At 37.0% G+C, this 18009-nt stretch overlaps 1 protein-coding gene and 1 long non-coding RNA gene across 2 annotated transcripts; both read left to right on the top strand.

The window, feature by feature from the left end:
* The first annotated feature begins 740 nt into the window (after positions 1-740).
* LOC129904540 (pleiotropic drug resistance protein 1-like) lies at positions 741-1871 on the top strand. Its single transcript, XM_055980097.1, has 2 exons — positions 741-1157; positions 1248-1871. Exons 1-2 carry the CDS (start codon positions 873-875, stop codon positions 1605-1607), a joined length of 645 nt encoding a protein of 214 aa, XP_055836072.1. The 5' UTR covers positions 741-872; the 3' UTR covers positions 1608-1871.
* A 7629-nt stretch (positions 1872-9500) lies between these two features.
* On the top strand, positions 9501-10623 carry LOC129904541 (uncharacterized). Its single transcript, XR_008770448.1, has 2 exons — positions 9501-9654; positions 9747-10623. It is a non-coding gene; the product is annotated as an uncharacterized LOC129904541 (long non-coding RNA).
* Positions 10624-18009: the final 7386 nt, after the last annotated feature.

The raw sequence follows: 18009 nt of genomic DNA, 5'->3' as shown, positions 1-18009 counted from the left end.
GGCCATAAAATCCATCTTCCAATTTGAACACTAGATAAGCAAAATAACTGATTCTTTTCACATGTTTATGTTTTGGAACATCATATGTAGAGGTTTTTTGTTGGGGGAGAATCACTCGGCACGCAGTGTTGCACTTGCTTACCTAAAAAGTGAATATGTTGCACTCGCTTACCTAAAAAATGAATATTTCTCAAATTTCTCAATTTATATTTCCCTAAGGCGAAAAAAGTTAAATGCTTATTATGAATATCTACAGCATTTGGTATGCCGCAAGTTAGGATGTCAGAAGACACTGAAGATACCCAAACGACTAGCACTGAGAAGGAAGACTCCAATAGCGAAACGCATTCCATAACCTCAGGTAACTAACTAGCCAGGAAATGTTATTGATCAATTAGAAATGCTAATCCTTCATTTCCAACAAATATATTACTAATATTCTCCCGATACTTGCAGGAATTGAAAGATCAGGGTGGTACTTCTTAAGGGCGTAAGTAAAGCTTTCAAGCCCGGTGTTTTGACAGCTTTGATGGGAGTAAGTGGAGCAGGAAAAACAGCACTGATGGATGTATTGGCTGGAAGAAAGACAGAAGGATATATTGATGGTGACATCAATACTTTGAGCTATATTAAGAAGCAAGACAAATTTGCACGTATATCTGGATACCGTGAGCAGAATGACATCCATTCATCTTATGTTACATTTTAATGTTTATGAGTCATTAGTATACTCAGCTTGGCTGCGTTTACCAGAAAGGTTGGTTCTTATGAAAAAATTTCTTCCTTAACATAAATCTCACCCGAAGATCAATTAAACACAATAAAGAAGGTTGAATTCATGTAAATATTCCTATTTATTTATCCTCGTGCGGATGTTTGTTGAGGAAGTCATGCATCTTGTGGAGCTTGGACCGTTAAGATCAGCCATAGTTGGTGGGGTCAAGGTTCTCTCAACTGAACAACGCAAAAGGTTGACCATTGCAGTGGAGCTAGTGGCTAGCCCCTCTATCATTTTCATGGATGAACCAACCTGGGGGATGGATGCAAGGGCTGCTGCATTTGTTATGAGAACTATTAGGAACACTGTTGACACAGGAAGAACCATTATTTGTACCATCCATCAGCCTAGTATCGACATTTTTGAAGCCTTTGATGAGGTGAATTTGATATTTTTGAACTCAATCAAGCTATTCATTGTCTTTCCTAGACTTTTGTCATCGAATACTATTATAAACACCACTTTGCAGCTCTTTCTAATGAAACGAGGAGGACAAGAGATATATGTTGGTCCATTGGGTAGCCATTCTTGCCATTTGATCAAATACTTTGAGGTAAGTTATCCAAGTGAAAGAGAGCTTTCCTTTTTTGAGTCAATGCTTGGAGTAAGTAAAATAAAAGATGGCTACAATCCGGCAACTTGGAATGTATTTTGTTACATCAAAACTGATTTAGAGCTTGGAAATGACACATTCTCTGCATTTTTTTCGTTTTCATTTTTAAAAAAAACAGTGTATTTCCATATGGTGGAGATGGTACTACTGGTGTTGTCCTGTTGCTTGGACCTTGCATGGTTTGGTTGGATCACAATTTGGAGATCTCCAGAATAAATTTACTGATGAAGAAACAGTGGAACAATTCTTGAGACGTTACTTCGTTTCAAGCAGGATTTTCTTCCAATAATTATAGTCGTGATTGTCGGGTACACTATTATTTTTGTCTTCACATTTTCTTTCTCTATGAACGAATTCAACTTCCAAACGAGATAAAAAAACGTTACCTGCTGAAGATGTATGAGGAAAGTTGAACAAGAAAGTGATTAGTAGTAAAGGCAACACGTGAAGCATTGTCTCCACTGCTCGTGAAATGGGGAAGACGCCGTCAGTATGAGGAATTCTTCTCGAGCTCAAGTATGGGCGAGAGATTGATTTTGAAACTACTGTATATAGATTTGTACTTGAACAAATGTATTTTCTGTTATTATTATTCTTTATGAATCCAAGTTTTTGGTGTAACATCTAGTAATTTGTTAAGGTTGAATTAAAATGCAAGTGGTAAGTTCATTACATGGTTGTTAGCCTTTTTTTTCCTATCTAAACACTTTGGAAACAATATAATTCAAATTAACACAAACTCACTGATTTTTGTATTGGAATCAATCAACATATGGTCTATGAGTGTGTCCTGTGTATGCAATGGCGAAGTCATTTTATGCTAAGGGGTGTTGATTGTGTTGAGGAGAGGAAGTACCACAACTAAAGTTTGATATGACAATTAATAAAAAAATAAATTGGACACGAGAATTTTACGTGGAAACCCTTCTAACTTATAGAGGGGAAAAACCACGGGGTAGAAGGATCTCACTATTAAAATATAGAGTACACTGCTCTCAAATAAAATGAGAAAACAACAATTAACACTTCTCTCTTGTAAAAGGAACAACTACTAAAGAGGACACTCAAGACTACAATATTTATCTTGGTGTATAACTCTCTTTGTATTCTTACTCTCTCTTTCTGGGATGATTTAAATGAGGGCATTAGGCCCTCTATTTATAAGAGGAACAAAACGCGTAAAAGAAATTTATGGGTTTTGTATTTCAACAAAGCGTGTAAATTCTTGTCAAAAAGTTGGCAGCCACTTTCGTTTTTGCCAACTTTTTCTTTCTGTCAAAAGTTGCCAACTTTTGGCCAACCCAACTTTTGACTTTTCTTGCAAATTGTACATACTATAGGTTGACTCCCCTAATTCTTTACCTGTGTATGCCATTTTATATTTTGACACTGATTAGTAAAATTTTTTACCCGCCACAATGTGTATGGTGGAACGCGCGGCCTATTGTAGCTAGTCATGTCAAGTGAGAGGAATTGGCCTGTTCTGAGTCCAATCATACATAGTAAGAATAGGCCAGCCTGACCCATTCATTCATAAGGGGTACTGTTGAGTGGTGCAGGGCCCTTTTTTCAGCCTTTTTGGCTGTTTTTAAATCCTAATGTTTGGTATCTGTGATTTGATCTGTCAAATAGAGTTTTTCACCGGATAAGAAGACGTGAAAAGAAATGTACGTTGTATGGTCACAGCACGATAACTTGGTCATACCCTCTTGTTTCAAATTCACAAAATCAACCCCCTCATCTCTAGAGCCTATCTGGACAGCTGGATGAACTTTAGACTGTATTCTTTAATGGTCATACCCTCTTGTTTCAAATTCACAAACTCTTTCACTTTCGCTTCCCTCAATTCTCTACGAAAGAAGTGATCAAGAAAGGCTCCCTCAAATTCATCCTAAATAGAAGGCTCAGCATCTTCACCTCTACTTTGTTCCCACTGGTTATACCAGATGTTTGCCACATCCTTGAGCTGATAAGACACCAACTCAACCCCCTCGATCTCCATAGCTGCATAGCTTTCAGGATCTTCCACATCTCATCAATGAAATTCTGGGGGTCTTCATCAACCTTGGAACCCGTGAATACCGGCGAAATCATTCTCAGAAAATCTCTAATCCTCGTGGCAGCATACGGATCTTAAGAACTAGAGCTAAGAGTTGGCGAACTCTGGTTGCCATTGCGGGCAACCACTAATTGAGTGAGCATAGCAATCGCTCCTCGAAAATCTGCCTCCGAAGTTGGTGCAGGCGGAGTAGTAGACACTTGAGGTGCCTCTGCATACCTTGCAGGTCGGCCCCTAGCCCTCGATGGGCGCACTTCTGACTGTGGCATCTTTGTGTTATCAGCATTTCTCTAGCTGGCAGTATGTTTAGGAGGCATTGTCTGCAACATATAAATGCACGAATTAGAAATGAAGTCTTATAGAGTTTAACTCTATCACACGAATTCATAATATGAAAGAAAGCAAGACTCTACTAGACACGGCTTCATAGACTCCCTCGGACTCTTGAACTCTGTGGTCTGAAACCATGTTTGTCACGCCCCGGGAGGGTACCCTAGACGTGGCCGACACTCAAAAGCCATTTTTGGCCTTCAAGCGAACCACCTAATCCAGTCACACTTCCATTCATTCATATTCTATCAGCCAAAGTCCAAACAAATACCCAATCAATAACTAGCTAGAGTAAAACTAGTCAAAACGAACAATTCAACATTTCCACACTCTAGTCTATGAAGCCTCTATCAATAATCTAGGAGGTGCCGATGACAAGTCCATGGCTACCAAAAATCAAAATAAAGGAAAACAAATCAAAGCTATAAAGATAATCTCGGTATCCTCTGGAAACTGGGAGGACTCACCAACTAGCTGGAAGTGAATAGATTTTCAACGGTGCATCGATTGATGATCTCTAGTACCTGTCTCTGCATCATGAAATAATGCAGGCCAAATGGTGTCAGTACATGGAATGTACGAGTATGTAAAATGGCCGAATGAAACAAACATCAAGGAAGAATCAAATCAACTCGAAATCTCAATTCAAGAGAAGGTGCTCGATACTCCTCCCAAGACTCAATGCTCATAAAACTCCATCCAATCAACTCAATCTAATCATATCGACAAGTCTTATTTAGAACCTTGTCAAATCATCAATTCTATCACAATCAAACCTCTTCCAATCATACTATCCAATCAATCCCAATCGTATCTTTCAAGTGTAGTTTTAAATATGCATTTATATCATCATACAATCCTATCTAATCATTCCTCTATTCATTTAGCAAATCTTTCCGGGACTCATCAAGACTCCAAGATTCTAAATCAACAATTTAAGGTAAACAACATATTTAAGAAAATTAACAAAACTTGTTTAACAACTCATATCAATCAACTCATACCAACATGTAGCACATCACTTTCTTAACTCAACAACATCAACATAATAAAAATTTAGTTAATAGTTGAAAGAAAGACCCATTTGGACATAAATCTATCAATAAATTCCATTCTTATGAACATTCAATCTCAAAGAAGATGTAGGGCAGATGGGTGGACTCAACCCATGCTTTGAGTAGCGTTACATACCTTGGTGAAGACTTTGAAGGAACCTTGATGTTAGGTCTTCAATGGGAGGCTTGAATCCTTGAAATATTTTGAAGGCAATTCTTGTTGGGGATGGATTGAGGAAGAGAAGATGAGGATTAGGGCTTTTTGAAGAGGCAGTGGACTGAAAGAAATGGTCTAAAACGTGACCAAGTCAGTGTATATATAATTAAGGAAAATGTCTGATTTGCCCTTCCTCAAAAATCTGGAAAAATGGGCTAAAACCCTCCTGGCACTATAGTGGCGCGCCGCGCCACTGCAGCGCCAAGTCAAATATAGGCTTAAAAACCCTGCAACCTAATAGTGGCGCGTCGTGTCAAGGACCAAACTACTGAGGCTTGTTTCTAGCGCTATAGTGGTGCGTCGCGCCGTTGCAGCGCCAAGCCTAAATTTTCTGGGTTCTGGAAAATGGGCTTAAAAACCTTGAACACCTAATAGTGGCGCATCGCACCAAGGATCAAACTACTGAGGCTTATTTCTGGCGCTATAGTGGCGCGTCACGCCACTGCGGTGCCAAGCCCAGGTTTTTCTCAGTTATAGTCCAGTCCTGAAATTCCTGCATCATTAGTCTGTCGTAAGATAGTCATAACTTTTGACTCCGAATTCCAAAAAATGCAATCTTAGTGGTGTTGGAAAGAAGACTCAAAGACCTTTAATTTAATAGGTCATGGGCCACCTAGCTTATTATATTCAAAAATATAAGGTCATTGGAATTTGACCCTTATACAAACTCATTCGGAAACTTAGCCAAGACGAGTTCTTTAGACTTGGCTTGGTTGTAGGGATCCCTTATGACCCTAAATCACATCCAACACTCTCTAATTTCTTAGGAATTGATCCTAACTCATGCAGGAACTTTACAATCATCTAGTACGATCCTATACGTACATGAAGAATGGTCCGAATCTTAGTAAAAAAATTTGGGGATGTTACACAAGGCCTATGATGAAGGAATCAAATCTCTTATACCAACACCTCAGCGACTGTTTGAGACCATATAGAGATTTGTTCAACCTGCAAACCAAGTTCTCTTTTCCCTGTTTTTCAAAACCTTCTGGTTGGAGCTTGTACATTTCTTCTTCAAGTTCTCCATGAAGAAATATAGTTTTGACATCTAACTGTTCTAAGTACAAGTCAAATGTAGCACACATCGCCAAGACCACTCGAATTGTTGTGAGTCGAACCACCGGAGAAAATATCTCATTGAAGTCTATACCTTCTTTCTGAGCGAATCCTTTCACCACCAATTTTGCACGATATTTCTCCACTTGATCATTACCATTGCGTTTGATCTTGTAGAACCATTTGTTTCCAATGGTCTTCCTTCCTTATGGTAATTGAACAAGATCCCATGTTTTATTTTTATGATGAGCTTCAATTTCTTCTTGCATTTCTGCCACCCATAGAGATGATTCTTATCCTTTCATAGCCTCATAAAAAGTTGAAGGCTCTCCATCTCCTGTTAGTAGAAAGTATGCAATATTACTCTCCATAGAATAATCTGAGTGCCAAGCTGGTTCTCTTCTCTCCCTAGTTGACCATCAAATTTGTGGAGTTTCGATCTCAGCTTGCTCTTGTTCTTTGTACTCTGGTGCTACTTCAGAAGAAACTGAAACTTCTTCTATTTCTTCAACTTCAACTGTAGTAGTCTTTGATTTTTCTTTTGAAGTGCTACCTTCTTTTGCTTGTATCTTATTTTCAACAAATACAATATCACTAATGATTACCACCTTGCGGGCAGTGCAATCCCACAAGCGATACCCTTTGACTCCATTAGCATACCCTAAGAAAATGCATTCCCTGGATTTTGGATCCAACTTCGATTTTTCTTGGGTGTTGTACATAACATAAGCAGGACTTCCGAATATATGTAAGCGAGAATAATCAGCTGGTTTTCCTGTCCACATCTCCATTGGCATTTTCAGATCAATTGCGGTTGATGGTGACCGATTGATCACATAACAGACGATTTTGACTGCTTCTGCCCAGAATTGTTTTTCCAACCCTGGAGTTGCCAACATAGCTCTTGTTCATTCCAACAAGGTTCTATTCATCCGCTCTGCTACTCCATTTTGTTGTGGAGTATATACCACCGTGAACTATCGTTTAATACCTTCTTGTTTACAGAAGTTATTAAATTCATCACCAGTGTATTCTCCTCCATTATCTGTCCTCAAACATTGATCTTTTTCTCAGATTCAAGTGTTTTGAACTGTTTGAAAACTGAGAAAATATCTGCCTTCCTCTTGATTGGATACACCCAACTTCTCCTAGAGTAATTGTTGATAAATGACACGAAATATTTCGCTCCTCCTAGGAACTTCATTGGTGCTTGCCAGACATCAAAGTGCATCAGATCTAGTATTTCCTTGCTTTTAGCAAAGAAAATGCTAAACTTCAGTCTATTTTGCTTACTGGTAACACAATGCTCACAAAAGGGTAGTGAAACCTTTTTGAGCCCTAGAAGAAGCTTTTGCTCAGTAAGAATCTTCAAACCTCATTCCGACATATGGCCAAGTTTACTATGCCATATCATCATTGATTCTTCAAATGAACTTGCTGATGTGGTTGATGCTTCTCCTTCTTGGTGTTTCACCTTTAAGCACATATAGATTTGCTGTAAGTTTTTCCGCTTTTATCACTACAAGCGCTCCTTTGGATATTTTCATGACTCCACAATGAGTCTTATATGAACATCCATTATTATCTAATTATCCCAAAGATAATAGATTCTTCCTCAAGTCTTTTACATATCGTACCTCCTGGATGGTGCATATCGTGCCATCATACATTTTTATTTTGATGGACCCAATACTAATAACATCCAAAGCATGATCATCTTCCATGAACACAGACCCTCTTGAGATAGGATTTATTGATGGAACCATTCTCTCCAGAAAGTCATGTGCCATATTGCTCCTGTGTCTATGATCCAGACATCAGAGAAACGTTTTTTGCCTTCATTATTTGATATTGCTTCACTACATAAAATATCGCCATTATCCGAGGTACATGCAATATTCCCTTGAGAATTTGATGGCTCAGGGTGTTCATTCTTCCTTTTGAACCGACAATCTTTCTTGAAGTGCCCTTTCTTGCCACAGCTGTAGCACTTGATATTCTTCTTACTTTTTGATTGAGATCTACCATAATTGTGACTCCCACTGGGGCCACGTTCCGTTGGTCTTCCTCTCACCATCATCAAGGCTTCAGCTTGCTACAAACTTGCTTGTCTGTCTTATTTATTTTTGCGACGATTTTCTTCTTCTAAGACAGTGGCGTCAATTTTATCAAAAACTAGACTATCTGTATTGTTCGTCAGGTTGATGATGAGTTGATCATACGAGTCAGGTAGACTTTGAAGTAGAAAATCCGCATGTTCAGTCCCCTTTATTTTGCAACCCATTATGCTAAGTTGCAAAAATAGAGTATTCAAAGTATTGATGTGTTCAGTAACCGACATGGATTCTGCCATTCGAAGAGTATACAATCTTCTTTTTAAGAAGATTTTATTATGCAAAGACTTGACCTCGTACAACCCTGTAAGAGTATCCCATATTTCCTTCGCCGTCCGCTTTTAAGCCACACTAGACAATACTTGATCAGCTAGTGCCAAGTGTAGATCAGCAACTGCATTTCTATCTATGTCATTCCACTTGCTGTCATTAGTAAAATCTGTGGGCCTGCCTTCAATTGAAGCTAAGCAATTGTCCTTTCTCAATATCGCTTTTATTTTCATTTTTCACAATAAAAAATTGGTCCCATTGAATTTCTCAACGTCAAACTTTGTTGTACTCGACATTGTTATTTGCTTCACACACTTCTAGATCGTTTCTAAATATTTTTGCGAACAATCGTGATAAACTGTACCGTCACCGAAATTTACTATTCATGTGAATAGTACTTTTCATCAAATTTTACTATTCATGAAAATAGTACCTTCGCATAAAATAGACAAAATAACCGAGGGCTCTGATACAACTAAAGTTTGCTATGACAATTAATAAGAAAATAAATTGGACACGAGAATTTTACGTGGAAACCCCTCTAACTGATAGAGGGAAAGAACCACGAGGTAGAAGGATCTCATTATTAAAATATGGAGTACACTGTTCTCAAATACAAGGAGAAAACAACAATTAACACTTCTCTCTTGTAAAAGGAACAACTACTAAAGAGGACACTCAAGACTATAATATTTATCTTGGTGTATATCTCTCTTTGTATTCTTACTCTCTCTTTCTGGGATGATTTAAATGAGGGCATTAGGCTATAGAGGAACAAAATGCGTAAAAGAAATTTACGCGTTTTGTATATCAACAAAGCGTGTAAATTCTTGTCAAAAAGTTGGCAGCCACATTCGTTTTTGCCAACTAAAAGTTGCCAACTTTTTCTTTCTGTCAAAAGTTGCCAATTTTTGGCCAACCCAACTTTTGACTTTTCTTGCAAATTGTACATACTATAGGTTGACTCCCCTGATTCTTTACCTGTGTCTGCCATTTTATATTTTGACACTGATTAGTAAAATTTCTGACCCACCACAATGTGTATGGTGGAACGTGCTGCCTATTGAAGCTAGTCATGTGAAGTGAGAGGAATTGGCCTGTTCTGAGTCCAATCAGACACAGTAAGAATAGGCCAGCCTGACCCATTCATTCATAAGGGGTACTGTTGAATGGTGCAGGGCCCTTTTTTCAGCCTTTTTGGCTGTTTTTAAATCCTAATGTTTGGTATCTGTGATTTGATCTGTCAAACAGAGTTTTTCACCGGATAAGAAGATGAGAAAAGAAATGTACATTTTATGGTCGCAGCAAGAGAACTTGGTATTGCATGGGGTGATACACCAAAGTATTGGGAATGAGTATCTCTTTTGGACTCCAGGTTTTATATTTTAGCGATCCCATTCCTTGTACCTTAAATTTTTTTGAAAGATATTACTTTATTTAATATAGATATTGAGCATGGTGAAGTTTTTGTAGATTCTCAAAAGTGGCTAAACTCAATTTGGTCTGTTGGCTAGATATTCGAGGCAAAATTGAAACTCGAATACTGTCGAAAAGAACCAAATATGTTGCTTATCTAGTGTTCAAATGGGAAGATAACTTTTTTTGGCCTTAGAACTGCTAATGGAGTTGTTAGATTTGTTGATTCTGAGAATGACCATAAAACGGAGCAACGAGGTAAAGTTGTAGGTTTTCAAGATGAGGAGCTAGAGAGACACTACCCTTGAAAAGAGGTGATGGATGGAACTAAAAAATGGGAAACCTTTTCAACGATACAGGAGAATATGGAGAAGTTGAAGCGCAATAGATGGAGTTTAGGCATCTCGGTTGGAAGCACGGCCTCATTGTTCACGGAATTGAGTTTCATCCAGAAAGATGAAGAGAAGGATCCTCCTCTTACTATGCCTTTTGTTTTGGTCTCATTTGGATTGATTCAAATACTTCTTATATTGTCCTTCCCGAGGAATGTATCGAGATTAACATGGTATTGAATGTATTATCTAGACAATAATTATTTTTTTAACAAGGTATTGAATGTATCATCAAAGATTTGCTAGATGAACAACCATTTGTGTCAGCTCGTACTACCACTGAAATTGTTCTGTATAATGCTCTAAATTCATGAAAATCACATGTTTATGTTTTTGGAAAACCATATGTGGAGGTTTTTTTTTTTTGGGGGGGGGGGGGCGGTTGGGGAGTGAAGGGGGACACTCGGCACAGGGTCTCCCGTGTGATGTCAGGTGATAATCAACAACTCAAGCAAGAAATGTTGAAAAGTGCCTGGATTTAAGAGATAAAAACAAATCCTAAATTAGATGATATTCAAGTGAATCGTTTGAAGAAAAAGGTGTGGCTGACTTTGTCTGCAATTTCACTGAACCAGAAGTTATTTGAGAAATTTTTTTGCTGGATGATTATGAAGATATAAACTCGAGATATGTCTCCCCATGAGTTTTCTCCTCTAAAAAGGAGCTTTATTTAAGTTTCTGCGACTCCCCTGTTTTAATTGATGGAGGTTAACTGGTATGCATTCCATTCTAATCTAACCTATAAAACTTTGTCAAATATGTTTTATGGTGTGGAATGGGGCCTAAAACACAATCACACACAGAGGGGCAGAGTCAGGATTTGAAACTTTTGGGTTCGAAATTTTAGTAGTTTTTGAGTTACTCATGTTCGAAATAATAATTTGTTCGTATTAGATAAATTTCTTAAGACAAATGCTATGTTTGAACCAAAACTATTAGGTTCTGTGTTCAAGTTTTGTCCCTGAAAGCTAGTGTGGTATAATGGTAAAGTTCATATACCTTTTGACCCGAGATCTCGAATTTTAATCAGAGTTGGAATCTTTAGAGTTGAAATCTAGGAATTGAGTTGTGTTCGATAGGAATCACTAAAACTCACTTTAATGTGCTTCAAGCAGTGCAATCTAAATTAATATGATTATCACTTAAATAAAAAAATGCAAAATTAAATAGTTTCTTTTTTGAATGGACAAAACAGAAAGATTGTGTATATATTAAAATGAGACGCAAACGCAATCTGAAACTTTTGATAAAAAGAGTCGATGTATAGATGGAAATAGAATTGGGTATTTTGTTCAATAATACATAAGACGATGGAGATGTTGAAGTGCGATTCACAGAGATCACACAACTTCATGGCAAAGGTGGCCTTATTGTTCAAGAAATGGAGTTTAAGCCACAATGAAGAAAGATTTTGTACAATGATCCTATCATAGCTTATGTTATTTTCTTGATATAAACAGTGATATTTTATACTTCAAATCCGGATCGTAGAAATGTTTCAACAAGTTTTTTCCTTGGTCTGTACTTTGTATAGAGCAGTGTTTACATTATTATATAATTAAATAAACGTAGAAAAGTATAACAAATGAGATAGTTTGGTCATGTTCTCGTAGATTTTAGATGCACCGACTTATACATGTGAAACCAAGGTGAGTAAATTTGTTAAAAGGAAATGACGTACGTAGACCTAAAATCACTTGAAATGGAGTTGTATCAAAAGATTCAATTCTTTTTAGGAGTCCAATCACACATTTATACACTAAAATACAAATTTTCTTGTACTTTTTTATTTTTATTTTGTATAATATTGATCGCAATACACAACTGAAGTTTGAATAAGTTTGACTCTTTTATTTAGTTAATCTACAAATAAAAGAAATTTGCATCTAGTCAAATTTACAATAAAACAAACAAAATTGTATATGCTTATCTGTACTTGTACTGTAACTGCCAAAATAGATTTCTAAAATCTCTTACTTTTTGATTATTTAAATCATACATAAAGCTTGGAATAAAAATAACTTTGGTTCTTTTTCGCAGTTATAAACTTTTATAAGAATTTTGACATGAATTTTTCTAAGTTCATTGCTCCAATGAATTATTTTGAAAGGTTGCCAGAACTCAAAGGCTGCATTTTTGAAATAATTTCAAAAATAACTCTAGCAGATGCAGTAAGATCAACAATTTGATCCACAAAATTCAAATTTGTTGCAGAATCAGATGAAATTTGAGGAAGATTTTTTCCCTCTATTATCAAGCAAAATAATTGATAGATCCGAGATTCCTCCAATTTGCAACACCAAAAAGAGCTCTTTTTTAGTCTGTCTAATTCTCCCATTCTCCTTGATGGAGGCAAACAGGTAAAATCCCATTTTAATTTGGTATTTTTTTATGATTATTTATTTTGTAACAATAGGGTCTGAGTCTGAAAAAAAAGAACTCTACATCTGCTTCTCACCAACACAAGTACCAAACAATGGTGGAGTTAAAAATTCATGTAAGGAAATTAAAAAAATTAATAGGTGTCACCTCTAGATTTAAATTCGTATTCTAAAGCAACCCTTGAACACCTCTGCTACTAAACTAGAATTTTATATTTAACCGTTCATAAATAATAATAATAAAATCATCTTTACCCTATTTGCATTATTGTAATTTCGAGCGGTGAAGATTCGCTCAGACTTTTTGACATCCTTTAGCTCCGCTCTTATACCAGGTAACTCTGCAGCTCAAGAGGTGGAAAGAAATAACCTAGTATTTTTATTTTTACTGAAATTTAAAATTTAATATCTTATCATTCTCAATCCAGTTCAATGATCATTCGCTATATCATTTTTTGATGTTTCTGTTTTTGTACTTGTAGATTTTTTTCATAGATAATGCCACTAAAAAGATCAAACAAATATGTTCTATTGTGTTTCACTCTCCAAAATTTAGATTATTTGTAAAATTGAACAATATGCATTTGACTGGTTGTTAGCTATCATATTGTTGTTCTAAATATAATGTTTGTTTTGATTAATCGGATTATACAGACAATATGATACATTTTGGATAATGTTTAATGTTTTTTTTCTTAAGCGTAGTGGGAAGAAGTGTTTTATGATAGCACCAAGAGAACTTATATTTTCGGGGAATCAAGAAACCATTAGGCAATGGACGAAACACCCAAATTCCAGGTTCATCTCTTTTCGTTTTCTTACTTTGGTCTATACTTCCTCGCACTTTCTTATAAATGCTTTATGCAATGCACTCTCTTTCTCTTTTGGCCCATTTAATTCAAAGATTGTTTAGTTTCTTGGTTTTATAAAAAATATCTCTACATTTGTATTGATTATAAAGGAATGCATTTTTAGAGTTTATGTTATGTACATTGAGAATATAAAGAATAACCCGCATTTTCAGATTACGTTAACCTATCACAATATGTAAAAAAAATTCATATATGAAGTCGTATATAGTAACCTATAAAATAGATTGAGAAGCTAATTTAGCAAGTTAAAATACTGTAGAGCTGTTATAGACTCAATAGGAGAGCTCACCCGAAAAGGCTACTATATTAGGTGGGAGAGCCCATTGGAAGCTTACCAACCCCATTGTATTTCTCTTTCTAATTAATAAGAGACAATTGACACATAATTAATGCGCCCTTGGGCAAACGGCAAGGATACCGAAAATGGGATGAAGACAGAAGATTACGCCAAGGAGGAGACCAGAATAATTAACATCAAAGAATCCAGCAAGCCGGTTCAAGCAGGCAAACCAAGGCTTCAATAACTGACAAAGGGACAAGTTCTACAATTATAGACATAAAGGTCACTACGCCAGAGATTGTTGTTACAAGAAAGATGGAGGTTAACATAGCCAATTTTACTCGAAACTAGAAAGACAATGAAAAAGAAGCTTGGGATTTTCAGACCTCTTATGCAGTTGAAGAAAGCAAGCAATCAACAAGAAGAGATTGTCACCTATCACTATAACAAAGAATAGGAGCTTGCATGTGCAACTGTAAGTGAGAAATTGCTTGATTATGCAAAATGATTCGGGATACTCCAATCACATGACCAGAGCTTATCAACATGAGTGAATATAAAGGCAGTTGAGTAGTGGCGGCCAAAAATAATTCTAGAATGTCAATAACACATTGGTAAGATGGTGCTAATTATGCCTCATCATAGCTCAAGACAAGTGCAACTTCAAAATGTCTACCATCTTTTAGGTCTGAAGAAGAACTTATTATCTGTGTTGCAACAAACAGCCTTAGACAACTATGTTGTGTTTGTACCAAATAACGTAAAAGTATATCGAAAAAATATACAAGCTTTCCAATCATGGAGGTAAGGAAATTAGATTCAATCTATGTTATGGTAGCCAAGACAACTTATGTGAAGAAGACTCAGAGTAATGAAATGAATGATCTACGGAATCCACGTCTTTGGCACCTGAGCTACAAAAAATCAAAAATCATGATTCTACAGTCAAAATTAAAAGGTCTTTCCCAGCTTGAGATTAGTAGAGACAATTTATGTGTTATATGCCAATATGAAAAAGCACATCAACTTTCCTATGGAAAATCAAAGTATCAAGACAATTCAGTGGAGTTGGTGCACTTAGACATGGATTGAACCAGTAAACCAACCTTCTTTTAGTGGTTACTGATACGTGGTAACATTCATAGATGACTTCTCTAGGTAGTGTGGATTTAATTCTTAAAGGATAAGTCTGAAGTATTTGAGAATTTTAAAGAGTTCCAACCTACTGTGTAACAGAGCACGTACCACTGTTGTAAATAAGGATAAGTCGTCTTCAGTTATTTTATTTTAGGCTTTAAGTTTGTAAAGTTTATCATTTAGTTAGGGTAGGTCACGAGTAAGTTATCTGTTCCTATTTTCTAGGAATTAGGTTAGCACGACATATATCTGAAACCCCCGATTGTTGATTCCCTACCATCCCACCTCAAATTTCAAATCCAACCCCCTTTCCTCTCTTCTTACATTGCTGACCACCACTTACTCATGTTTATCGGCGTCGCTCAAACTCATCACCCAATATACCGACCTAATCCCTCCTCGCTAACAGAAGAGCGAGCAGTTTCACTCTTTCTTTGCCTCGCCCCACTGAGCCCATAGTTCAAGTTCCCCCAATAGAGCACAATCGTGTGGTAACAAGGTCGCAAAATAACATTGTCAAGCAGTGCAAAATTGTTGACTACATTGCCCAACTAACCCAACCTGTACCTGTTGTGTCTGTCACCCACAAAAAAGCACAAAAATTCTCATATTAGAGAGATGCTATGCAGGCTAAGTTTGATGCATTGATAAAGAACCAGACTTGGGATTTGGTTCCACCAGACCACATCAGGAACGTTGTTCCCTGTAAATGGTTGTTTCAAATTAAAACTAAGCCTAATGGCACCATGGCCACGTTCAAAGCACTCTTGGCTGCAAAAGGGAAAACCTACAGTCCAATGGTTAAACCCACCACAATTAGGACTGTCCTCACCCTTGCTGTACAAAAAAGTTGGGCATTGCATCAGATCGATTTCAATAATGCTTTTCTTCAGGGGAAGCTTTAGGAATGTATATCACACAACCGCCTGGATGTGAAAATTCAGCCCATCCTGACTATATCTGGCTATCTACGGACTGCGACAATCTCCTAAAGCCTGGTATGATGCACTCACTGATTCTTTGGTTCAAATGGGGTTCAAGATGTCTGAGTCTGATAATTCTCTTTTTGTTCTGCATAATTTGGGAGTAACTATTTATATCCGGATATGTGTGGATGACATCATACTCACGGGCAGCAATGAAACACTCATTCAACAAGTTGCCTCTGCCTTGTCTGAAACAAACTGGATCCCTTACTTGCTTGAGGATCTTCATGTGCTGTTCTCTGCTGCTCCTATAATACTTTGTGATAATCTTGGGGTCACATACGTTGCTGAAAACCTGGTACATCATACAAAAATAAACCACCTAGAGGTTGATCTTCACTTTGTTTGCAACCAAGTCCGCTATGGCCTAGTCCAAGTATGACACATTCACTCCACTGATCAAATTGCAGATCCGCTAACCAAACCATTGTCTAAGCCAGCCTTCCAACGGATGCTTCCCAAGTTAGGTGTTGTCTCTTTACACCTAACTTGAGGGGGACGTAAGAGAGCACTTACCACTGTTATATATAAGGATAAGTCATCTTCAATTATTTTAGGCTTTGGGTTTGTAAAGTTTATCATTCAGTTAGGGTAGGTCATGTAAGTTATCTATTACTATTTTCTAGGAGTTAGGTTAGCATGATCTGTTTTGTTGGCGTTTTATAAAACCTCCATTGGAGGCTCATTAATAGATGTACAATTTCATTCTACTTCTCTGCAATTATACTGTGGAGAATGATATTAGAAGGAGAATCAAATGGTATGGACGATGGGGAGAACATGTCATGTGATTTCAAAGACTACCTAAAGAGAAGATAATAAGGCGACAATTGACTTGCCCAAATATGCAACAACAAAATGGAGTAGCCGAAAGAAAATATATAAACACCTGACAGAGAGATGCAGAAATTGATATGTTCAGTAGCCCACCAACCCATTCTAGAAGCAGCACACCATTGTTGAAGCCATCAGCCACCATCTTTGAAGCCTCCATTGTTGAATGGAAAATTCAGCGACCAACCACATTTTTAAGGCTATAAATAGTCTTATGTTTCTCTTGTAAATCAACACACAAAAATACAATCCATGTAGAGATTGTGAGAAGAAGAGTGTTTGGTGAGGTTTTTTTGTAGTGAGAAATTCTTGGTATTCTCTGTAATTCTATTCTTGTGAAATAGAGTTGTTTTCCTCCTAAATATTTGTCATAGTGATCAAAGAATCACAACAAGTGATATTAGAGCCTTCGATTTGGTGTTCGTCGAGAGATATCGGAACACGAAAATTTTAAGCCGAAGTTGCATTTCTTTGAAAATGTGATTGTCGGTGTGTTTTTATCACTTCATTAGATTCCTTGTATTGATACGAATTCAACGCAATTTTTCGGAGGGAAAACGGAGCTAAAACGAAGAAATTATGGTCATTTAAAGTTTACTCTATTTTTTGGTTTTCTGTCGAGAGAAAGAACAAGGTGAAACAGTACTTGCCACGTCAGCACCCAGTTAGCGCCACGTCAGTGTTCAGTCACCCTACCACACAGACACCAAGTCACGCACAGTCAGTGCCCACTCAGCACCATGTCATCATATTTTTTTTTGAAATTTATGAAATAACCCTGGAGTTACTGAAATTATAATTGTGCCCCAAAAGTTCAGTATATTTTCAATTTAACCACAATAGTTTGGTGTAAATTTAGAAAATTTCTGGAATCTCGATTTTTACCCAAGAAGAGTGAATCCTACCATTTTTCACCATTCCGGATACGCTGGTGAGTTCCGTTTGGTGAAATTCTGCTCCAAAATTTTGACCAAGCATTTTTAAGATATGATGGAAGAGTCGTCATCATCATCATCTAGAGCTATGATAAAGCTTACTACCACAAATTACACATTGTGGAGACCTCAGATGGAAGATCTCCTCAGTTGTAAAGATTTGTATGATCCCATAGAAGAACCTCGATTCCACCAAAGAAGCAAAGCAGAAAACTATCGGTTGTTTAGCACATGCACATATATCCAAGGAGATCAGGAAGAAGCTTAATGGTAGAACTATA

This window comes from Solanum dulcamara, chromosome 9, assembly GCF_947179165.1.
Source record: "Solanum dulcamara chromosome 9, daSolDulc1.2, whole genome shotgun sequence".
In the NCBI taxonomy this organism is placed as follows: Eukaryota; Viridiplantae; Streptophyta; class Magnoliopsida; order Solanales; family Solanaceae; genus Solanum; species Solanum dulcamara.
Note: the sequence above shows the minus strand (reverse complement) of the source record. Positions and strands in the feature narration are given on the sequence as shown.